General features: G+C 36.7%; 1 protein-coding gene across 5 annotated transcripts in view; it reads left to right on the forward strand.

The window, feature by feature from the left end:
• The first annotated feature begins 204 nt into the window (after positions 1 to 204).
• Positions 205 to 25299, forward strand: part of LOC110116558 (protein RTF1 homolog) — a 38007-nt gene continuing 12912 nt past the window's right edge. For 2 of the 5 annotated variants that reach the window (XM_020850190.2, XM_020850194.2), the window contains exons 1-3: positions 206 to 475; positions 10276 to 10380; positions 10501 to 12517. In XM_020850190.2, the coding sequence (XP_020705849.1) occupies positions 10525 to 12501 (1977 nt within the window). In that variant the 5' untranslated portion in view covers positions 206 to 475; positions 10276 to 10380; positions 10501 to 10524 and the 3' untranslated portion in view covers positions 12502 to 12517. Of the gene's footprint in view, positions 476 to 867; positions 934 to 10275; positions 10381 to 10500; positions 12518 to 15055; positions 15302 to 25299 lie in introns of those variants that run through there. The other 3 variants (XM_028691845.1, XM_020850191.2, XM_028691844.1) reach the window with 3 other exon arrangements.

Consider the following 25299-nt stretch of genomic DNA (forward strand, 5'->3'; position numbering starts at 1 on the left):
ATAAGCCTACTAATTATTTAATTAATAATTTAATTACTATTTTATCAGTATTAATTACCCGCCTTGTCGCTGCTTCAGATAATAACAAAACTAATAATAATATCATTAAATAATAATAATCTTAATGACAATACTAAGATAAATAATAACAACATTAAGAATAATAGTAAATAATGTTGTATTAATAACCTTATTACTAGCAGCTTAGTGAAATAAATGAGGAAGAGTGTAGGATCTCTAGATCGGCAAAGGGGATGGCTGAGATGAAGTTCGGGTCTGAAGCTTTGGTTGGTGGGGAATCGGAAAACAGGAGCTAGGGCAGAGTTTGGCGTCGGGTAGGGGAGCGTCTGCTAGAGTCGGATCGAGCAGCTTGGTGGAGATCGGAGGAAGGAGCTCGGCTGCGAGCGAGGTAACTTTTTTCGGACGTTACAACATTTTGATCTGAAGCAACGACGGTAGCTCGCTCGCTGTGAAGGTAACTTTCTCCCTTTCGCGCGTTTCTTCGGCCAAATTCCTTAAATCCGACTTCTAGCGGGATTAGGATTTACCGGGGTTTAGCGGATTTACGCCATAAATCCGCAAATCCGGGATTTACGGATTTACCGCTACTTTTTTTGCGTTTGGCTGGGTTTACCGTAAATCCTACTAAAAACTCGAAATAAATCCGATACCAAACACCCTCTAAAGGCCTAAAGATGCCTTCATTAACTGCATTATATTGGACTTATATTTTACAAATCAGCTTATGCTTTTGTACGTGGAAGCAGAGTCCTAACCAATTTTTATGAATTTATTTGTTTGTTCTTCGCTTATTTTGGTTAAATAGTCTTGAATTGTTGTCTATGTTGGCTTTGTTTCATTGGGAAGGCTGGGAAAAACGTAAAGGACATGCAGAACAAAACCATATCAAAGTTGTTTTGTATCACACTTGAAGTGAGTATGAAAGTTAGAGCATTTCATTGAAATTAGGATAAGTTTCTTGCTTTTTCTACGTACTAGTAATCTTAGAATGTTAATTTGGCCATGTTTTTTGCTAAATATCGTATTAAAATTTGGCCATGTTTTTTGCTAAATATCATATTAAATTTATCTATCGTAGAGAGGTGAATAGTTGATGTTATCATTTCTTTTCGCTGTTGAGGCTGAATTGTTAGTGTGTTTCCTAAACATATTAGTACACTGTCATGTCTGCGTTATGTCGGGATCAATTTTGTTAAGCTATTCACTATTTGATATTTTTCATAAAGCCAACATCTCAATTCTTTATTTGCTCCATGATACTTCCGGGTTTGAGGTGCTACAAAAAGTGGTTGCCTGGAAGTAACATATAGACATATATGATGTTAGCCTAAATTGAACTACCCTCTATTGTTACTATTGTGGTTGAACACTCTAGATAGGATGTTAGCCTAAATGTTTGTTACTCAAAGCTTGTGATAGATCAGCTACACATACTTACCAGGGTACCTATTTGTATGCCAACCCTTGAGACTAATTTATCAAATCTTCACCTTCAAGAATTCAAGCAAGCCAAGCTTACGATGAACTTAAAGGCCTAATACAGCTGGATGTATCCCCAGTTAGTATGTTGCGAAAAACTAGGTGCTCCATATATAGTTCAACACCATCCTTGCATTCTCTGTTAAAGATAACTCTTTGGGAAGAGCTGGTGCTATTACAATAGCTTAAGATAGCCAGGAGATTTCTAGCATTTCCAATGGTTTTCATTTAGCCCCGGCATAAAATTTGGTTTACATGTGGACTTATAATAAATCATATAAATTTTATTAGAATGAGATTCAATAACAAATTCAGTTCTTTTAGATTTCCAATTTTATGCATCATGATTTATATATCAAGAAAATACCCATTTTTCTTTAGAGTTGATTGGAATATCAAAGTATTTTTATTAGGCATTATATTGTTAAAGTTTGAATGATTTTTAGGCAAAATATTAAATGGTTTCAAATATTCTTTCAGTAGAAAATGTCACATGGTTTCAAATATTCTTTCATTGATCATATGATTGAATTTGTTCATGAATAAGATGTACTTGTTCATATTTCATAAATCATTTGATTTCGGTGTTCATTAAGAATCTCCTTCGTTAAAAATATCATTTATGAGCTCGACAAACTACTCTTTTATAGGCTTGATAAGTTTGCTCATTTATGGGAACGAGTAAGCTCAGTAACCTTGCTCATTTATGTGCTTGATATTAGTGTTTGTTAGTATACTCGATAACACTCGTTTGTTAAGCTAAAGAGCATCTTGATTATGTTTGTTCGTTAATAGCTTGATAAGACTCATTTATTAATTGAAGCAAGCTACTCGTTTAAAGCTCAATAAGTATAAAACGACCTGAACATGAACCAAACACAAACCAAATTTGAACATCTTCCATTTTAAATGAACCAAGATTGAACATAAACGAAAAAGCTCGAATCAAGCGAATCGGGCACGAACAAGCATTAAATAAATGAGCTCAAACATGAGCAAACACTTACTCGGCTTGGCTCGGCTCGTTTATAGCCCTACCTATGGAGGGCGCATGACATTGAATAAATAGTGAGAGCGATGACACAAGCAATAAATATTTAACATCTCTAGTGAACTTTAATTAACATTTCCTAGGCTTGCAAACAAATCGAGCCGAGCCGAGCTAAGTGGGTGCTTGTTCATGTTTGAGTTCATTTATGATCAATTTGCTCAAGCTCGGTTTGAGCTTTTCTATCTGTGTTCAAGCTGGGTTCGTTTAAATTAATGGATGTTCATGTTTGATTCATGTTTATCTAGCTTTTAAAAAATGAGTCTTATCGAGTTATAAACAAGCTTTACTTCAAGATGTTCATTGGCTTAACAAACGAGCCTTATCGAGCTTACTAACAAGCAATTACATCTATCATATTCGCGAACATATCTAGGCTACACTTGGCCTCTAGAACAGACTTGTTCAAAAATGGAAAAAGAATTGTTTTTTTACCTCTTTTGGTCGATCGCAACTACCCAACCTCATTATTGGGATCATGGCTACTAGTAGGCTCCACCAGAGAGTGAGTAGCACCATCTTAGGAGAAGATGTCACTGCCTTAGGAACACTGTTCACCACAGCCAGATCTTGATGAACCCTCTGCAATGTGTAAGGAAAGGATGACTCTCGCTTTGCTCGGGTTAATAGTCGCTGTTTTATTTGGCTAATTCATTTTGGCCTTACTCGGCTTAACTTATAGCCTTGCTTGGTTCTACTTCCATTGCCTTGTTATGCTCCTCCCTAGTCGATTTGCTCGACCCAACCACGATTGCCTTCTTTTTAGTAATCTGGCTGTGCTTTTTCCCTTCAACTTCCCCCTTCTTATATTTTCAGAGAAGGGCTTTTCTCACCTTCTTACTATCCATGTTGGCATATTTGGAGGGCTCATGTCAACCATCTCTCTAGTGAGTTAGTGGAAAACACTCAAAGCATAGGAGTGCAACCACACCAAAGACCCTCATGGCTATTTATAGCCATATATGGTACATGGGTTAGATCAATTCATACTCAGAATCTTGAAAGAGGTGCTCCACTTGATGCAATAGTAAAAAGTAGGGCAATAATCCCCATTTACAATCTATTTTGTCATTTGCTGATGATGGTAAATGCTTTTCTTTGTAATTTCCCTTGTTTTTTTCCACATGTTGCTTTTTAAGGAGCAAGCAAATTGGGGAACTAAAATGTATGTTCATATATGCTTAGATTGATGTCTCTCAAGTATATAAACAAGTTCCTGTCAAGGAGCTTGGCCATATTACACTGCAGGGCACGGCGCGACGCACCTACGACGCCATTTGCATGGTGCAGTGTGCAGGTTCAAGTTGGCGCGCGCCATTTGTACGCAATGTCTCTTGGTTCACGGTATATAATTTTTTAATTTTTATATAATTTTAATTTTAAATAATATAATAATAAATTTTATATTATTAGTTATTTATTTATTAACTAAATCTAAAAACCTTACGGCCCAACCTTATTACTGCTCGATCCCTACTGCCAAAGCTGCAATCCTCACGCCTGCATGGATTCCGCCTTCCTCACGCTTGATTGAAGCTGCAAACCTCATGGACGCCTGATTTTTCAATTCCACACGGGATTTTGCATGGATTCCACCTCCCTTCACGCGCCCGGGTACTCCTTCCTCCCTTCACGAGTATTGACAACTCTCTATTTTTCTCGAACTTTTCTGCTTTTCATCGATTATTAGATTTACAATGCCCTTCTTGCAACTATTTAAATGAACGAAAGTTTTGAATTCATGATTTTTTAGTCACAATAGAGTCTAATAGAATCATTGCTCAATGCTTCCCTCTATCATAATGATATGAATGAAAAGCATAATATATGGAAAATTTATAGATATGTGGCAACTGATAACATATGCCCTAAGACATTTTATTATTCAAATAGGTTTGGCTCTTTTATTTGTTTAGATTATCTTGAACATGCTTGTTCAAACAAGCTTGCTTGGATGTATTGTCGTGCATTAAAAATTGGAATAATGCTACCATAAATAAATTTTCCACGCAAATATCTATCAAACACCTATTTTTTCAATAATTATTTTTTACTTTGCGTCGTGTTCAAAATGGCATGCGCCGCGCCGTGCGCTATGTGTCATGGCTTCAAGGGGATCTTTGTGCTGTGGTGCGCCATTCTCCCTTGACAAGTATGAAGAAAACAAGCTCACAAAAATGCTCGTCTTGAGGAAACCTCATCCTAAGGTTCAATTGCCATCCTAGTCCATGAATAAGGATGAAGTCATCCCATTAGAGCTCACACCATACAAGCTCATCCTTGGAGGATCGGGCCTAAGATGAGCTCGTTTCCGATGAGTTCATCATAGGATATATGGTCACTCATACAGGCCTTGCTTTCACCCTGAGGGGCACTCTTCATATATGTCGGCATGGATAGCAAGAAGTTGAGAAAAGCTCTAGGGTTAAGGCTTGTATGGATCAGTGACGCCGGGGCTGAGACGTTAATTGTATTAAATTCAACATAGTTTTAATTCCAATTGGTACATATATGACTGTATAGGAATAGTACTTTTTTTTTATGGTATGTAGCCTTTTATGTTACCTAATTGTCTATAAATACTTGTAGCTATTGCTTGTAATGACAACTTTTGAGATATAAATAATATTTGTGTAATTTTACTCTGTTATTGGGTTTCTGTATCCTGAAGGATTTAAGGTGGTGATCCCTCTCCCAAGGAGTTCTTGGAGTTATCTGGCCACGGCCACCGGATCATCGACGTGGATTCGTCGAACCCCCTCTGGTTCGGTGTCATTTGGTATCAGAGCCGGCAAGCTCTTCTTGTTCATTTTTCTGTATCCTGGACAAAGATCTAGGTGGTGGTCACCATCCATCTCTACCAGCCACCACTTCCTCCATCTTTGCGACAACCAACAATCTCCTTGTTCTGTGGCTTTTTGTCTTTCACCAAAGCCAGCAAAGCGGCGTGGAGGCGATCACATTTTTTCCATTAGCCAACCTACGACAACCCAAACAATAGCATCCTCTACGGTTCATGCCTCAACACCAGTAGTAACCATCTGTTCTTCAACATCAACGACCACCAAATTCAGCACTTCTGCATTAACAATTATGTTCTTTCCAGAATTCTGCATCTTCTTTCCTTATTTTGTTCTTTTCGGAATTCTGCATCCATAATTTCTGCATTTAGAATTTCTGAAGTTTTTCAAGATTCACAACACAAATTCTATAATTTAGAATATCAAGATTTTTGCATTCTGAAATCTGCCACCAAACGCCACCTGTACTTCCATATGTCATCCACCTTCAAAATTGCATCAGCTATCAAGAAGAGGCAAAGATTCATCCAACCTTCGGTGCAAAGAGGTGGTGATTCTTGAGAGATTGAAGGCAAGATCTATGAAAGTTCAAACTTCTTAGGAAAGGCTCAGCATTTGCCCTGTCTAAGAAAAACATCAAGAAGAGTAAAATCTTTATTTTGCTCGCTGTCGTGAAAAATCTGTTAGCTTTGAGATCGAGAGTCGGACTCTGTCCGAGCATTCTCAAGCTAGGTGTGGTTCTTGAAAGAAGTGAACAAACACATTTTTCTTTATTAGTGTGAGCGCTCTGGACTCCTCCGGAATTGAGGTCCTTCTTCCCCGGCTGGCCGACTTCGTCTTCGCAATCAATTATTGCTTCCGTCAAACCTCTTCTTCTCTAGAAAAATTCGCTCCAGAAAATGTCACTTCGCCGGAGTTATCAACGACCACTTCAAGACGCAGAAATTGAAGATCTTCAAAGAAAAATTATTCAACTCCAGCAGCGACTATCAAGGCTCGAACGGAAGAAAGGCACTGAATGCGTACGAACCAACGACGCCGAGGGCATTTCAGATAATCAAATCTCTTCTACCCATAAATGCGTTTTTGAAGGGCCACCTCGTCAGTCTTCCACCCCACCCTTGATCGAGTTCAGCTTTGAAGAATTTGAAGATTCATTTTCGAAATTGTCGTCTTTACTTCTTTACGATGAGCCAGCCCGTGTTTGACGTGTATGAGGATGACATGTTTATTGAAATTCTTGATATTGATCATTCCGCACATGATGATGACGAGAGCAATAAGAATGCCCAATCGGAGTTATTCATGCATAAGGCAACGAATGTGCTTACTGGGAATCAACAATTGGGTAGAGGTGAAAAGACTTGTTCTAGAGTCCAATGCAGCTTATGGAGTGGTGTTACTGGTGCATTCCGCAAGTCAACAAATGGAGAATGGGTTCATGCCTTTTGTGCTGAGTGGTTGCTGGAATCAACATACAAAATGTGCCAGCAAAATCTGGTCGAGGAAATGGAAGCTATTTCGAAGGAAAAGGATATAATTAATTGCTGTATACGTCATAACAGACTTGGTCTGTGCCTTAAGTGCAGCTATGGACATTGCCAGGCTAAATTTTATCCAACCTGTGCAAGAAGTGCTAGCTTATTCATGAACCTAAAAGCTATTGGTGGCCGGTTACAACACAAGGCCTATTGTGGAAAACATAGCGTGGAGCAGATAATAAAGGTTGATAGTCAGCATGGTGCTAAGGGGCTTAAGAATATAAAGCAATTGAGGGTTGACCTATGTCGTCAACTTCAGCTTATGTTGAAGTCTCTCCTAGACGAGAAGATTGACACCGGGTGGAAATATCCAGATCGATTTAGCCAACCAAACCCGCCTCCTTATGGCGGCCAACCGGACATCTTTCCATGAGCCCGAAGTTCCTCTTACCCCGATAGTATGACGCCGGGGCTGAGACGTTAATTGTATTAAATTCAACATAGTTTTAATTCCAATTGGTAGATATATGGCTATATAGGAATAGTACTTTCTTTTATGACATGTAGCCTTTTATGTTGCCTAATTTTCTATAAATACTTGTAGTTATTGCTTGTAATGGCAGCTTTTGAGATATGAATAATATTTGAGTAATTTTACTGTTGTTGGGTTTCTGTATCATGAAGGATTTCAGGTGGTGATCCCTCTTCCAAGGAGTTCTTGGAGTTATCCGGCCACGCCCACCGGATCATCGACGTGGATTCGTCGAGCTCCCTCTGGTCCGGTGTCAATTAGACCTAAGATGTGCTTATTCCTGACGAGTTCATCAAGAAGACTCACCCATGTAGGCCTTCACCCACCCCAGGAGAGCTTGCTTCTCCAATAATAGTTGTCCACATTCAAGGTCATTTGCATTTTGAGGATGTGCATTTTAAACTACACGAAGCACACACCTATAGAGCTTACGATCATGACTTCGTTGACTGTGTTCATCCTTGGCTTGCAACTGCTTTTTTCCCTGGGACTCACCATTCATTTGTAGAGAATTGCCTTCATAGATATGCCCTAGATATTAGCTATGGAGGACTTGCCCAAGGCACTTGACCCCAAAAAATCGCCCAATGTACTGGCCAGAGAACTCATATAGAGGCAGAGGGCCACATGTGTCCCAGTCAGCTTAGTCCAAGTGTCTGTTTCAGTCTATACCCATCATGTCATTAATTATTTTTTTCATTTTTTGTAGGTGTAGTCTCTCTCCTTTATCCCTGTGAACCCTATAAATAAGGGTTTATAAGACATATTTTGGACTGCATGCTATTTCATATCATTTTATGTTATTGTCATTGTTCACAGAGATCTTAGAGCTTCTTACTTACTCTCCATATGCTAATTTTTTCACTTGATTCTCACGTTTTGACCTACTAGGACTTGCTAATAGGGTTTGCTATTGGGCACTGGCAAATTTGGATCCAGTAGATGCCATGTTGATTGCATCCGACTTCAAATATAGATCTATAGGACTTGGTTATATATGGTGTGCTTGTTAGCATTATCACACACTCACAAACTCATGTTCGATTGTGTTTTGTTTTTGTTTTGTTTCTATTTTGTTTTTGTTTTCCCTTACAAAATAAAAATATGCTTGGATGTGTATTTGTTTACTATTGTCATAATATATGTTTTGTACAACAACAACAACAACATCAAGCCTTTATCCCACTACGTGGGGTTGGCTACATGAATCCTTTTTCTCCATTGTGTCCTATTAAAAGTCAAATTCTCGTTTAAATCTAATAAAGAAAGGTCATTCCTAATATTTTCTAACCAAGTCTTTTTAGGTCTACCCCTACCTTTCTTAACATAAGTCAAATCTAATACCTCTACTCTCCTAATCGGGTCATCGCAAGGCCGCACGTTTTATGTGACCAAACCATCTAAGGCGACTTTCTCTAATCTTATCTTCTACTGGAGCTACTCCAACCTTTTCACGTATATGCTCATTTCGTATCCTATCTCTAAGGGTAAAGCCACTCATCCACCTGAGCATCCTCATCTCTGCCACACTTAACTTAGTATTATGCTTCTCTTTTAAAGGCCAACATTCGGCACCATAAAGCATTGCAGGCCTCACTACCATCTTATAGAATTTTCCCTTAAGTTTGAGGGGTACATTTCTATCACATAACAAGCCCGATGCATTCCTCCACTTCAACCATCCAACTTGAATTCTGCTGATAATATCCCCATCTATTTAAATAAGTGAAAATATTTCATGTGTTGTTTTCATCAATTTTTTTTTTTGAAATGTTTCTAATATATGTATATATATATATATCAACCAATCTAACGAACTTAAGTGCTTATTTTAAAACAAAAAATCAAAACCTATTATTCTTTTAGGCTTATCTAATTAGCATATCTTAAATAAAAGTAATATATATTTACAAATCTAATGAATTTTTATTTAGTCTCTGATTAATCTAAGCTACTATTATAAACACTAATTAATTATTAACTTTTGTTAATTTGCATTATAGTAATTAATATATATATAAACACTAATTAATTATATATATATATTAGTCAAAACCAAATTTAATTAATATTTAAATCATAATTATAAAATTTAAAATTGTAATGAATTACTAATTAAGTATAGTTAGTAGTTAACCGTGATTTAATGACTAATTATTATGCCATGCTGTATTATCATAATTCAGTATTCGTAGAACCTTATGACAAGAATTAAATATCAATTACTGTATAATTTATCTTGATATTTACTTTGATTATTTTTGAATCAATTGTTGATTTTATTATTTTAATCTTAATTACCTCAATTAAATATTAAGAAAATATTTACAATTTAAATGAAATCTTAACTAATATTTAATAAGCTTAAATAGTTTTTTAATTGCTAATTATTTTAGCAAGTTTACTTATTATTAATTATCTCACGATCATGATTAAATAGTTATAAAATATTAATGATATTAACTACTTTGTAAGTAGTCTCTTTTTCAATCCCACCCTGCGCCTATTGCGAGGTGAATGCTGATGGAGACTTATTAGTCTTCAGAAATTTACTTAAAATTTTTGATAACCCTCAATTGTTCGAACAATCGAACTTATCTTGATTTTTCCTTTTTTTTTTTAAGTTGTTTCAACTTGATTTTCTCTATAAGGGTTTGAATCAGCATTTATTAGAAATATATGGCCATCTTTGAATTGAATCATTTGTTAAATTAATTGTTTTTGTGTTGAATGTAGATAAATGATAAAGAAAAATGACCCAAAATAGCTGAAATTAAGGCTATTCAGCTATTGATGATGATGCATTTTATCTGGAATAAATTTATGTAAATTACTGATTTTTTGTAAATGGATTAGATAGTTGTGTTTGTATTGTTCTACATTTGCTGACTTTCAGATTATCTGATGATGCAGTTGTTTTTGCATTTGGGCGTATTGGAGGGAACCAGTGCTGGATAATCAAACAGAACAAATTCAAGCTGCAACTTACTCCTGTTTATCAGTCATCGCCTGTCTTTTGTAAGTTTTTGTTACTTTTTTAAATGTCTCTTTTAATGTGTTTCACTAGCATATGTTCAGTAGGAACCTAAAATTAGTTTTCTTCACTGATGTGCTGACCTGCGTGCCAATGTTTTGCAGATCTTAAGAGAGGAAGTTGTAATCATGGCAGACTTGGAGAATTTGCTACTACAAGCTGCTGGAAGAACTGGCACATCATCTAGAAAGAACCAGTCCCATCCACATTCAAGATGGCGACGAGACGAATCATTCTCGGATGGAAGTGACTCGAAAGAGGATGATTCTGATAGCTCTAAGTTCAACAAGCGGAGACACTCTGGATCACAAGTTCCTCTAAAGAAGAGGCTAGATCCTCCTGAGAAAGACAAGAGGAGCAACTGGGTAGATGATCATGATGACAGGCTCAGTGGTGATGATTCTGACAGTGCACCTTCTGTTGGAAGTGATCTGTACAGAGATGAGGCGGATAAGGAAGAGCTGGGAAAACTGACTGAGCTGGATCGGGAGATGATTTTAGCAGAACGAAGCACAAAGATTGATGATTACCGCTTGAAGAAGAAAGCAAGGGCCTCATCAACAAACTTGGAGAAATCTAGAAAAGAGAGCCCCCCACCTCTCTCTTCTCGTGGACGTTCTTCTGTCAGGACAGAGAAGACAGGTGCAAAAACTGATGCATTAAATGAGTTGCGTGCAAAGAGGATGAGGCAGCAGGATCCAGAGGGTTACCGCAGGTTAAGGGATTCGGGTGGAATGACTGGGTCTACTTTTGGTAATAGAGATCCTTCTCCTCCCAAACACCGTTCTCTTTCTATTCCTGCACTTGATTCAAGCGATAGTGATGATGAGGGAACAAGTGTTGATGGTAAGGAAGACAAAATACCTGAAGACGTTGATATTGGGGATAATTTAGAGGATTTATTGACATCTAAATCAGAACCAATTAGGTATGAAGATGCCAAAGAAATAACAATTCGCCGATCAAAGTTGGCTAAATGGCTTATGGAGCCTTTCTTTGAAAATATTATTGTTGGATGTTTTGTAAGAGTTGGTATCGGAAAGACACAGAAAGGTCCTAAGTATAGGCTTTGTGTCATTAAAAATGTGGATGCAAGTGACCCAGACAGAACTTACAAGCTTGAGGGCCGCACCACTTGCAAGTATCTAAACTGTGTGTGGGGCAGCGAGGCCTCAGCAGCCAGGTGGCAGATGGCTATGGTTTCTGACTCTCTACCTACTGAGGATGAATTCAAAGAGTGGGTAAGAGAGGTGGAGAGAAATGGGGGCAGGATCCCATGTCGGCAAGATGTGGATGATAAGAAGGAAGAAATTAAAAAAGTTAGCACTTTTGTTTATTCAGCAGATACAGTAAAGCAGATGTTAAAGGATAAGAAATCAGCTTCTTCGAGGCCATTAAACATTGCAGCTGAGAAAGACCGTCTTAGGAAAGAGATAGAATCGGCAGAGAGTCATGGAAATGGCACGGAGGTAGATAGGATCCGGGCGAAGCTGAAGGAGCTAGAAGACTTATCTAGGCAGCCTAAGAGAATTGATGCTAAGGCGATCAAATTAGCAGAAATGAACCGAAAGAATCGAGCAGAGAACTTTAGGAATGCATCAGAGGTGAAGCCAGTAAATACCAGCTTAAAGGCTGGTGAAGCAGGTTATGATCCCTTCTCAAGAAGATGGACTAGGTCTATTAACTATTATGAGCCTGCCAAGCCTGGGGTAGATGGAAATAGACCAATCACAAATGGTGGTAATGAGAATGTAGTTGCTAGTTCAGGAGATGCAAATGGGGTGACTGCAGGTAATGGAGTGGAAGTTGGCGTGTTAGCCACTGCGGCAGCTCTAGAGGCAGCTGCAGGTGCAGGAAAATTGGTTGACACCACAGCCCCAGTTGATCTTGGTACAGAGTCAAATTCGCTACATAATTTTGATTTGCCAATATCATTGGCTGGTCTCCAGAAGTTTGGGGGCCCTCATGGCGTACATCTCGGATTTATGGCAAGAAAGCAGAAGATTGAAGCAACTATTGGCTATAAGGTACCTGACAATGATGGGAGGCGACATGTATTGACACTGAGTGTTAGTGACTACAAGAGACGCAGAGGTCTTCTTTAAGTGGCTGCTAATTTAGGTATGCTATATTTTTTTATGTTAAAACTTGCAGTACATTTTTATTTTTTATATGTTACTATAACAGGCAGTTTTTCTGAGCTACTTGAACTTCAGGTGCTTGTTTAGCTTGGCATGTTTGGTGTTTCATTTTACAGTTATATTGACTGGCAAAAGCATTATGCTTTCTAAATTAAGTATGAACTGACACATATGTGTGTTTGTTGAATGCTGATTGGTTGATTAGTTTGCCATAAAATAATGTATATCTTGTATCATTATCAACTGGTAATTTTGATTTTACTGTTCTACTATTACAGTTTATGGATAGCTATTTTGAAGACCTAGACTGGGCATTTTAGTGTAATTCCAACTTTCCAAGGGAAATAGTCTTGATATTCTTTTAAAACTTTAATGATTGCTTGAGATTAACTTTCTAGCTTAAACTTGCTTATAAAGTGTGACAAAGATCATCCTTAGCAACCAATTTGACTCCTTGCAACTCATCAATGATAGATGGCACATTTGGTAGTTTATTTTCCACCCACCCTGCTCCAGGTCACTTAGCTTGCCCAGTAACCTTGCCCATTTTTGGCTCTGAACACGACCAATCACCCCATCTAGTAGCTGCCCCTACCCCATCCTTCTCTAAACTTCACTCTTTTTAGATCTTGAACATGACCAATTGTCCTTTTAGTAATCTCGAAAGCATACCTCAATTGGTCAGGGGGATGAATTAAGTTATAAATTTTTATTTTTTTAATTAAAAACACATGCATATGAGTGTATAAAACAAAAACAGATTTACACCTATGGGTGGTGTGGAGTCAGACTGAAATACATTGAACTAAAGGAGCAGAAGGTCAACATAAGAAATCCAAACTACACTAGAAGAGAAGTATTTATAGCTGTTCAACTTCTTCACAATCCTACATACGCTCCCTAGGATTTTTTTGGGGTTACTTGGGATTTGTTTGAGGTAGTTGTTTGATTATTTAGCTTCTATTTGGCTATAATATTTTTGTTACCTTAAAAAATTTCTTTGGTGAGAAGCATTTATGTATAACTAGATCTACTAGTGCCCGATAGCTGTAAGAAAATAGTTGTTCGAGTTTTTTAAAAGAGATAAAATTTTATAAAACGGATAGCAGCTTGCAAAAAATATATTTTTTCCACAGTAGTTCTAAAGCTACTTCTGTAATTAGTTGCAAACATCTCAAATAGACCCTTATGTGTTTCTACTTTTATTCTTAGGACTTCAGAATTTGTTTTCTCAGTAACAATTTTTATTCTGTTTTCCCAAAAGCAGATTTTATAAAAAGGAGGTAAAAAACAATATAGTTTTTCATCAAACAAATACCTTTTGTTGGTTGCTTTTCTATCACAAAATCAATCAAAAAGTTGTCCGAAATGAAGCTCTAATGATGCGGTTGCTGTCTTAGTGTTGTTACATGATGCAATCAATACTTTATGTTTATTTCAATTCTATTGTAATGTGGACTTTATGTTTTATGTTTTCCCCAATGATGGAAGGCAATCATTGATCATGATTAGGTTAGTGTGCTCTTGGATCATGTCCACCTTTGGATTGCTAGCATCCTTGGTTCTTTGGGTATTTGATGTGGGTCGCATTTCATCTTGGGCTTGGCCCATTAGCTGTCAGCTGCTTGGGGATTAGCCTTTTGTTTTGTGCCTGTTGGGATCCTTGCTGAGGGCCCCTTGGATGTTCCGCTCCCCTGGTTGTTTGGTTTAGTCGTGCCTTTTTGTTTGGGATTCCTCCTTGGCTGTTCGGTTTCTGTTGTGCCTTTTTCCCAAGGGTTTTACTATTTTTGGTTGGCTGTTTGGGCGGCTGTTTTGGTGTCCTTTGGGCTGCTTCTTTCCTATTTATAGGAGCATATTTCTGCTATTGGAGTTGGTTGAAGATTTATAAGTAAGTGTTTAAAACATGAGGGTTTTTCTTCTTAAATCTTGAGAGCTTCTTCTCCACCTATTTCTTCTTCTAAGGCTTCTACCTATTTCTTCTCTCCACAAGTTGCCATCCATTGTATCTTTCTTCTCTTTCAAAGTGAAAGTGGTATCGTTGGTGGCTGGTTTGTTAGTATTTGCCAGAGGAGTTCATAAGGAGTTTGAGCCGAATTTGTTGTGGTGGTCCATGGGATTGCATGTCATTGAGCACTCTAATTTTTTATTCGTATCGTACACGTGAGATGACCACTAGTTAGTTGTTCTGAGGGGATTTATTTTAGTTTTAAAAATATTTGCTTTATTTAGTTTCTTTATATTCTTGTTTTGTTCTTTCTAAGTTTTCTTTGATGTTTCTTGAGTCAAACTTATTTGTCGGTGGTTTTTCATCTGTTTTGAATTGAGTTGTGTTCTACTTTCATTAGTGTTCTCCTTGGGCTTTTAACTTGCTGGTTCCCATCATTACCCCTAAAGCTTTTTCTTGGTTACTGTTCTTTTTATTGGTTGGCGTTGGTTTATTGGTTTTATTTGCTAAATGATGAGATAACTTTTATTTTGATTTGGCATATGACAGTGGTCTATTTTGCTATTTCTTAAGGGCAATGTGTGTGTGACGGGGACATCAGATCTTGGAAGGTTTATCAGAGGTGTGACCGCCGATCTACGGCTACGATCGAGTCATTGTATTTTTGATTTATGTATTTTCTTATTTATGCGTCGTTGTATTTGTCTTATGTTTTATCTTATTTCCCGCTGTACCCTTTTAATAAAAGGATGTCGTATGTAAGCCCCGAGGGCATTGTCATCTTTTATTTATAGCCCCTTGTTTTGTCTTTGAAGGTAATGAATGATTAATTAAAATTTCTTCCTTGCATGAGTTCTTGTGAGAGCTTGAGAGTTTGATTGGAGAGAAATCCCTAGGAGAGTGAGATCGGATCACCCACCACCTTGGAGATGGCCGGATTCGTGGTTTTCTTCCTTATATTTTTCCTTTCCCCTCCACAACCACCACCAGACATCACTACATCCAAACCCTTCTCCATCTCAAAGCCATCGTCTCTTCCCAACCGAGCTCCACAAACATTCCCCCACTAGCCGCCGGCCACCTTACCCGAAACCCCTCCACCCGCCGGCCCTAGCCTCCTTCCCTCTTAGATTTCCATTGCCTAATTTAGATTGGTATAATTGGGGGTAGATTTTGAAATCAAATCTAATCAATAAAAAATTTAAAATCTTTCTAAAATTATCAAATCTATTTTAGGAAAGTTTTTAAATTAATCATATTTGAATTTCAAATTTAAATTGGAGTTAATTTAAATCCTTCCTAATTCATAATCCCAAAATAAGAAGCCCCAATTGTTAGCCACAATTTTCTCCCACCCTTATGATGCCGCCCCCCCTCCCCACCTCCAATAAATCCACTTGGATTTATTTCCAAACTCCTCCACCCTTCCCTATTTAATTCCAATTGCCTTTGGAAAGTATTTGAATTTGAAATTAAATCCAATCTAGATTCCAAATCTTTTCTATTTCCTCTTAATTCTTTTTGGAAGGGTCCTAATTTAAATCAATCAATCAACTCATGGTGGATTGATTAAATTAAATCCCTAATTCCAAAATACATTGCATCTAGACACTTGCTCCCTCCCCTTTGCTTGGCTGAACCCCCTCATCTCCCTCCCCTTTGCTTGGCCGAACCCCATCATCTCCCACCTCTTGATTTCTTTCTTAAATTAAAGCCTCTTCTCTTGAAATTAAAGTGGGAATAATTCCTAAATCCCCCCCATTGAGAATTTGAAATTTATTTCAGATTTTCTACGCGTGTTTCCCCACTTGATCTACTACTCCTCTCCCGTTTCCCTTGGCCGGCCACACCTTGCCGTCCTACTACAAGTTGAAGAGAAACTTCTTTCTCTTCAACAAAGTTCGAGATTGCTAGCACCCTTTGGAAGAGATCATCCTTGAGCTTCCATGAATGGCCGATCCCGACACTGACTACGGGCTTGCCTACAACGAGCACGGTTTCGTAAGCATCTTACATTCAACCTTCTTCGGCGTCAGCCCGAGGATCGATCACTATTTGGAAGATTTCATTGAACGAATCTTGGACACGTTGGTGGAAGCTATTGAAGAACAGTTAGAGATCATCGAGTGGAGGAACGCCGCCAATCTTTGACAAAGGTTTTTCCTACTCTTCCTCTTCGTGTCTTTTTTTAGCCTAACATCTCTTGTGAGTTGATTGTAGTCACGAATGACGCCTTCATCTCCTTGTATCGACCTGAGACTAAAATTTTTTATGTTGCTGAATTTTTTCTTGACTTAATTTCTTAAATATATTTTGTTACTGGCTTTGCTGTTGTTTCAAATTTTGTTCAAATTTGAGACAAATGTTCTAATTGTAGCGATCAAATTATAGTTGCTTACTAATTTTGCATGGTTTGAATTTTCACTATTATTTTTTTTGGCTTATTTGGTTATTACATTATCTTTTGGGCTATAATTTTTATATTTATTATATTGTATTTAATGAAATTAAGTTTTTCACATATTTAGTTGTCTATAATCTCCTAATTCTAAATTTTGTTGCATAATTTACATGTATGATATTATTCTAGTTGCATTAGGAAACCCTAATCCTAAGACATCCTATTTCAAATTGGTATTAGATCTTAAGTTTGCATCATCATATCAACTAAATATGGGACGTTAATTGGCTCAATTAAAAATCAATAAACAATGCAATTTAAACATTTTAGAGTAAATTAAAATTTTATTAAATTAAACATAACTATTGTGAAATTTAAAATTAAATTCTTACATTTGATTTAAGTATGATTATAGAAAATTGTCAGGGTGAATAATAATTATAAAGTTTTTTTTTTAAATTTTAGCATTATTATTTATTTGATTCTAGAAAGTTGAAGTTGCTGAAATAAAATTAGTGAACACGCTTAGTTATTTTGGTTAAGTGTTTCTAATGCAGGAAAATCAACATGGGTTGGCGGATAGCATAAGTTTAAAGAGAAATATCGACCAATTTTTAGACATCAAGATGAGTTGCATAATCAATTTCAAAGTTATAGGCAAAAAAAGTTAATTATAATGTGTTTGAATATCATGCAAAGTTTACATGTCTTGTATCTTCATATTATTTGTCCTTGAGATTATTTTATTATCGCAGCTTTCTTCATTATTGGTCTGCGAGAGTTTTAGAATAAACCAAGTTATAATTCACATAAAACATCTTCCGTGGTTTTATTATATCTTTGAATATTGGGGCATGTTACAATAATTTTATTAGAGTTGTTGCATCTATACCAATTCCTATGAAAAACTCAATAAGATCTCATCTAAATCATATCATACACAACAACTTAAGAATCATGTACGTTTGAATCCAATGTCATTAAAAATGGTAGTTCATGAATATTTTTTTGTGGATGCATTGGATAAAAAAAAAGATTTTCTTTTATAATATGAATTTATACAACAGTAAGAATATCAAGCCTTTATCACTCTATGTGTGGTCGGCTATATGAGTTTTTCTTTTCTCTGTTGTGTACTATTAAGAGTCAAATTCTCATTTAAATCTAATAAAAAAGACAATTCTAATACTTTCTAGCAAGTTTTTTTGGGTCTACTTTTACCTTTCTTAATATATGTTCGATCTAATATATCTACTCTCGTAACAAGGTCATCGGAAGGCCGATGTTTTAAGTGAACAACCATCTAAGGCGACTCTATCTAATCTTATATGCCACTAGAGCCACTACAATATTTTCATATATATATTAGTTTTGCATTTTTGTTTCTAAGTGCACAACCACTTATCCACGTGAGCATTTTCATCTCTGCAACAACGCCATAAAGCATTGTGGGTCTCACCACCATTTTATAGAATTTTCACTTAGGTTTGAGCCTTTGAGGGATACTTTTCTATTGCACAACATGCCTGATGCGTTCTCTTTCACTTCAACCATCCAACATGGATTCTACTAATAATACCCCAATCTATTTCGCCATCTTTGAACAATAGACCCAAGATATCTAAAACATGCACTCTTTTTAATAACTTGATGGCCCAAAGCGACAATCCCCCACTAGATTTATTATTAATAAAATTACATTTATGTATTCGATTTTAGATTTGCTCAAATGAAAACTTTAAGACCCTTAGGTTGAACTCCATATTTCAAGTTTTTCTTGAACTCTCTCTCTCTCTCTATACTCTTATCACACAAAAGAGTGGTGTGGGGTGTGGGTGAATACGTAAGAGCATGAAAATGGATGATCAACATGAGAAATCAAAATCATCCTAAAAGACATTTATTTTGCTTTCACTTTGTCTTCTCTTAATTCCCTTTTGGAAATTTCAACCAACTATTTTACAAACTGTGAAGGAAAAAACTTTGCAAGCTTCACTTCTCTCTTTTTGCTTAGATAGGTAACCACAATTTTTTTTCTTGGGCTCAAGATCTAATCAATGTTATTAAAAATGCACTTTAATGTGAAACAAAATAATGTGATTAGCGTACGCATTGCTGTTGAATGCAACCTTTCAACAATGTGTGTGTCATGCCACTTCATTGTGTTGCGTTGTAGTATTGTGTGCTCAGCTCTAGCTCATAACAAAATCCTAATTTGAATTTCATGGTTTGGTTCAGCAATGTCACGATAATTAAGCATGTGTGTTTGTTTCTTCTCATTATTTATTGTAGTTATTGAGTTATTGCTCATTAATTCTTCATTCTATCGCATAAGAGCTATTCTCTTCTTTTTGGTTTTCATGTGATGCTATCTTGCATGTTAGATTTTTTATATGCTTCACTAGTTTTTGTTATTGCTGCTAACAAATTTTTTTTACGAGCTTTTTCTCGAGAATGCTTCTTGATGACTCATATTCGATCTCTCTTTTGCTTCACATTGCCCACATCTTGGCCTCTAGCTGGTTGTTCAATCTAACCACTATTCTTGATTTTTAAATATTCTTTCATCACTTTATATTTATGTGTTTGATCTTGTTTTGACTTTTGTATAACTCAAAATTAATATTGTATAATATATTTTTATATTTGATGAAAATTATTATCTATTGTGGTTTAAGTTTGGTTGATTAAACTAGGGTTGCAAACAAGTCGAGTCAAGCTTGAGTCTTTCCTAACTTGAGCTCGACTCGACAACCCATTCTCAAGCTCCAAAGGCAAGCTCGAGCTTAGCTCGTCCCATTGAAAACGAGCTCGTAAGAATGATGTGAAACAACATGCGATAAACAAGAATTGCAATTAAGATATTAATAGAAGTGATGAATTTTACTTTGCTACCAAATAACTCTTTGTTTGCTCAAGTTAGAGTTTAAGAATATGGCATTAAAAGATTAGGCAATAGCAATAGATTACATGTTGAGATTACAAGAACTTGCAAAATAATAACCAAAGTTTTAGATAATGCAAATAGCCAATTATAACGAAGCCTCAAATTTAAAATCTAGATCCTTCACCTTGAAGTCCTTCGCTCGCTCTTGGAAGTGGTGGCTAGCGGGAGAGGATCATAAGTAGACTCAGCGATGCCATTAGTAGACAGGTGATACCGAGAGGACTCGTCGCCGGGGAAGAAGCCGGAATTGGAGGAGCGGGTGGATGGCCGTCGATGGTCCACTCGTAGTCTGGACTTTGTCTGTCGATGACGTGCACGAGGGTGGAGAGGATCCGATCCAAGTAAGCTCCAACTGTGTCTTTGTCGGGGTCAAATCCCGCGTCGAAGAACGGCGAAGGATGTTGAGATTATCGTGGGCGTCGAACACAAGTCCCCATTCAAATTCGGGGTCCGCCATGCATGGTGGGATCTAATAGGGAAGACAAAGGGGGAGGTGGGAGAGTGGGCCGTGAGCTAGGTAGAGAGGGGTCACGTGTTTGGGCTAGAGGGGATTCGGTTATGGTGGGGGTCAAGTGGTAGGGTGCAGGAGTTCTAAATTAAATACAGATTTTGGAGGTTTAATGTTGGGATTTAATTTGAAATTCAAATTAATCCAAGGAGGGGAGGGGGCAGCAAAGAGAAGAGGGAGTTGGGGCTGATTTTGTGGAGCTATTAGGGTGATTAGGAGAGAGAGAGGAGCCCAATGAGGGGCTGGCCAAATTTTAGAGAAGAGGGAGGTGGGGAGTTTTAGTAAAGTGGGGACCACAAGTTTAATTTCAGAATTTTAGAAAATCTGAAATTAAAATTTCAGTTTTAAAAGGAAAAGAGGTTCCTAAATTAAAGCAATCAATTGGGTTGATTTTGAATTTAAAAATTCGAAATTCAAATCTAATTAATTTGATTGCATGAATTAGGGAAACAATTTAGGAAACAATTAATGACTCATAAAAGGTTAGAATTTCAAATTTGAAATTCGAAAGGAGGGGGAAGGAGGTGGCGGCAGGGGAGGGGAGGGGGCCGGCCGCAGGGGGGTTGGCAAGTGGCTGCTGGCCGGTGGGTTGGGGCTGTAGGCCGGTTATCTGGGCAATCCAGAGGGGGGGCGGTGGTAGTGAGCAAGGGAGGGGAAGTGGTAGGGAAAAATTTAGGGATTCAAGGGGTGAATTCCAATCTCCCACAAATGCTTCAACCCAAATCTCCGCGACGACGAAGCGATCAAGAGAAATAAAGGGAAAATAGTAGAACAAGAAAACTTAGAACTCACAAAGAGATCTAGTTTCTCCTACGAACTCACTAAGAGATCGAGGAGGTTTGCACTCACAAAGAGAACATCAAATGTCAAATTTTCATTCATACAAAAACTAAACTATTACAATGCATGATGCCTCATATAAGGAGGCCAAATTAAACATAACTAAAATGACATAAACGCCCTTAGGGCTACATAAGTGAAACAATGCCCTCAGGGGCAAACTAGGAAAACAAAAGAAAATACACTCATAGCATAAGATGCAAATAGATCAGAAATAGAGACTCTGGATCGTAGCCGTCGATCTGCGTCTCCGGCGATGGTACATGTGTCGAAATCTGATGTCCCCATCAGAGAAGCTTGTGAAATCATGCCGGAGAGGAAAAAAATAATGCTGCCAGAGAAGAAGGCATATCATCAGACAAATGGAAGATGCAATATGCAAATTTTTTTTTTGCTCAAAGGAAAGCTCAAAAGAGTTGAAATAGCTCGAAAAGTTCAATCTAACCTTGAATAAAACATTGATAAGGGACAAATAGGTTGCAACAAAAGCCTTCTAAGCTGGAAATAATGAGTGAAGTTGTTGCGATACATGATAGAGACGAGATACCTAAAAAAATTTCTCAGTTGCCACAGGAACTCGTCTGTTGTCGCTCCTCTTACTCACGACCACAACATGTAAAGAGAATAATCCTAAAGCTTGCTCACAATCCCTTCGTACGAATAGAAAAAAACCCAATAAGCGGTTCGGTTTGAAGAGTTAGCTTACGCCTTACGCCTGACGCCTTACGACTTACGCCTTACGCCGCTTAGTATTTCACGCGGGTGTAGTCTGCCTTCCTCCTACGCGCAAACTCGAGCCGCTCAATGAGTAATCGAACATAGTATCATCTCGATTGAACTTGAGCTCGATAATTCAATGAACTTGAAAATATGCTCGAGCTCGAAACTTGATAAGCTTGACTCGCGAGCTCGTTACCGAGTCGAGTTCGAGCCGGCTTAAGAGTTGGTTTGACTCATTTGCACCCTTAGGTTAAACTACTTATTTTATGCCTATAATATATGTTTGTGTGATATACAAGTCATAAAAACTTTAGTTTATGAAAGCGTTGCTTCACTTAGCACTTTTCGCATTGAAGTAAAAGGATTGTTATATATTGCAATGTGGTTAATGCTTAGAAAGCATTGGATCTAATCTACACTAAGCTTTTCAATGGCGCAAGAGCAACTATTACCCACCTTTTAATGAGCTCAAGGACAACCCTTGCACAAGTTGAAAACTACAAAAAAAAGGTTGAACACCTTAAGCAAATGATACTACAAAGGTAAAAGGGAAATAAATATATAATCGGGAGCACTTTGGTTGCCAAGTCAATTTATTTATATATATTTATTTCTGCAATGAAGACTTTAATATTTAAGTAATGTTTTGTAAAAAAAAAACAGTTCCATTAACAAGGCGCTACTTTAAGAATCTCGATCAACTTTGATAATGTTAACTTATGGAGTTGTGCAAGCGAAAGCTCAAGTGGTTAAATAACTTAAGGCTAGAAAAGCTAGAGAGCAAGAGAAAGCATGGATTTATTAGAAAGGAAGGACTTATAAAGAGTTGAACGATTTTATCTAGGGGTGTCAAAATGGTTTGGGTTCGGGTCCCAATCGAAATTGACCTGACCAAATCTAGTCAACCTGAACACTACCCAATAACTCTTTTTGATTAAAAAATCAATTTTATAACTTTTTAACAATAAATTTTATGTTAATTAATAAAAAAGACAATCATATCAATAAATAAAACAATTAAGAAAAAACAATATAAACGAGTCATTTTGGGTCAAAATCTAGTTGGCAGGTCAACCTGAATCTAACCCGTTTAATAAATAGGTTGGAATTTCAGACTCGTTAATGATAGTGGTATTGCTAGGCTGTAGTTTGATGCAACAAAAAAGTTGCTAATGTTGCAAACTCAAAACACTACAATATTGCCTTAAAATAAGACCTTCTTACAATATAGCTTAAAAAAAACCTTAAAGTTCAACCGCTTCAAACTTACATTAAATGGAACACTACAATAAAACAAAACACAATAACGCTTACAACTTCTAATAGAAAGAACACAATAACACTTCAACTTTCAATAAAACATGACACGACACAACTTAAAACTTATAATAGTTTTAGAGAAGAAAGATACAATTGAAAGGGATATCGGGGAGCAATGTTTAAAATTGCGTAATCGGGTATTGAGGCGTTTTTCGTTCGTGAGGCGAGGCGTAAGCCTCAAGGTGTTTTGAGGCGTAAGCCTCAAAATCAAAAAATTGCGTATACATAAAATGATAAATTTTGTATATACTAATGAGTAAATAATATATAAAACATAAAAATGCACAAGATATGAAGTGAAATCAAAATATCTCAATAATAAGACAATATGAAATATAGTTTAACTCAAACTCCATCTTTCCCAAATCACAGTATTATTTTCATTAACATATAATTCCAAAAATAAATAGCAATGACATATCACATAAGAACTCATAAGTCATCAGCACTTTCATCACTAAGGGGGTCTTCATTTAAATCATCAGTATGATGAACTGCTCTCTCCCCTTCCTCTTCTATAGAGTCCAATATCTCTCAATCAGGTCCTTCCTCAATATCAGTTATCTTCTTGTTCCATAAATATTTTTGAACAATCTCAAAATAAATAATTGTGTAATACATTAATAAAAGTCTAATAAAATTTTATTATTTTATATATCTTTTTTGATTTGTTTTTGAGTTGTGATGGATGTAGATGCTTTAAGACCATCAAAGAAATCAACATTTAAATCTTCATCTTGTAATTCAGACGGCATCACTTCAACTTCATCATCTACAAACCACTCGTCATCAGATGCCACATCCTTGCAAAGCAAAGAATCTTCATCATCCATTAATCATTTTTTCTTCAAATTCCTATCTCCGAGTCTCCTATTATACATAATGTACACCAAAGAATTCATCTTTAATGTGGACAAGCGATTTCTCCTTTTTATATGTACTTGGTTGTAGGTATTCCAATTTCTTTCACAGCCTGATGAAGAGCATGTCAAGCCCAAAACTTTCACAGCAAAACACTGTAATTTTGAAGTCCCATCGCCAAATTGAATCCACCACTCAACTAATATTTATATAAGAGAGTTTAATTAGTGCGAAAAAAATAACTTTTAAATAAATGTTTAAAACATTAAATAAAATTATATGGAGATCGTTTGACAATTGTATCATTTGCTTGTTGTAACCCAAAAAAGCCTTCTTTGTTCCTAAAATGTACCAATTGTATGTCAGCATTTGATCTTTCAGTTGCATCACTTATTAGCCGATCCATGCAATGATATAATCCCAACTTTATTTCAGGGTTTGTAGACTTATTCTCTTCATATTGATACTGAGGGTTTATATAATAACTAGCTGCATGCAAGTGCTGGTGAAGTTGTAGCGCCCATCTATCATCAATAATATTCCAAATTTTTCTAAAGCTACCCTCTTTGCCTCCTAAGTTGGAGGCAATCATTTCTTTGGCTTTATCCATGACATTATAGATGAAACTCATTGCAGGCTTCTTCTCAGCATCCACCATCCTTAAAACTTGAACAAAGGTCTAGTGGTTGTAATGACATATAAAATAATTTGCCAAAATTTATCATTTAAAACAATATTTCTAATCTCTTTTCCCTTAGCCTTCTTCGCCCAAGCACAACTCAACCACTGTGTAGATGTGAACATAGCCTCTAAAGGTTGTCTAGCATCTAGCATGCTCTCTAAGGTCAAGTAAGAGGTGACAAATCTTGTTGCTGTTGGCCTTAGAATTTGTTTCTTTGAAAATTTTCTAATAAGAGCTAGAACTCAAGAGTGGTTGTAAATAAACTTTGTTATTTTTTTGCTTTAGTAAGTGCATTCTTATGTTGAGTTAGCTCGACAAGCTTCTCAAGAATAAGATCTATACAATGTGCAACTCATGGAGTCCAGTACAGATGTTTCCTCTTATCCATAAGTTTGTTACCTGCAGCCTTGTAAACACTTGCATTATCTGTCACAACTTGTACAACCAAATGTTCTCCAACCTCCTCATCAATGCTATCTAATAATCCAATATGAACTCAACATCTTTGACCTGATCAGATGCTTCAACTAATCTTAAA

This window comes from Dendrobium catenatum, unplaced genomic scaffold (genome assembly GCF_001605985.2).
Source record: "Dendrobium catenatum unplaced genomic scaffold, ASM160598v2 original_scaffold_76227, whole genome shotgun sequence".
Taxonomy (NCBI): Eukaryota; Viridiplantae; Streptophyta; class Magnoliopsida; order Asparagales; family Orchidaceae; genus Dendrobium; species Dendrobium catenatum.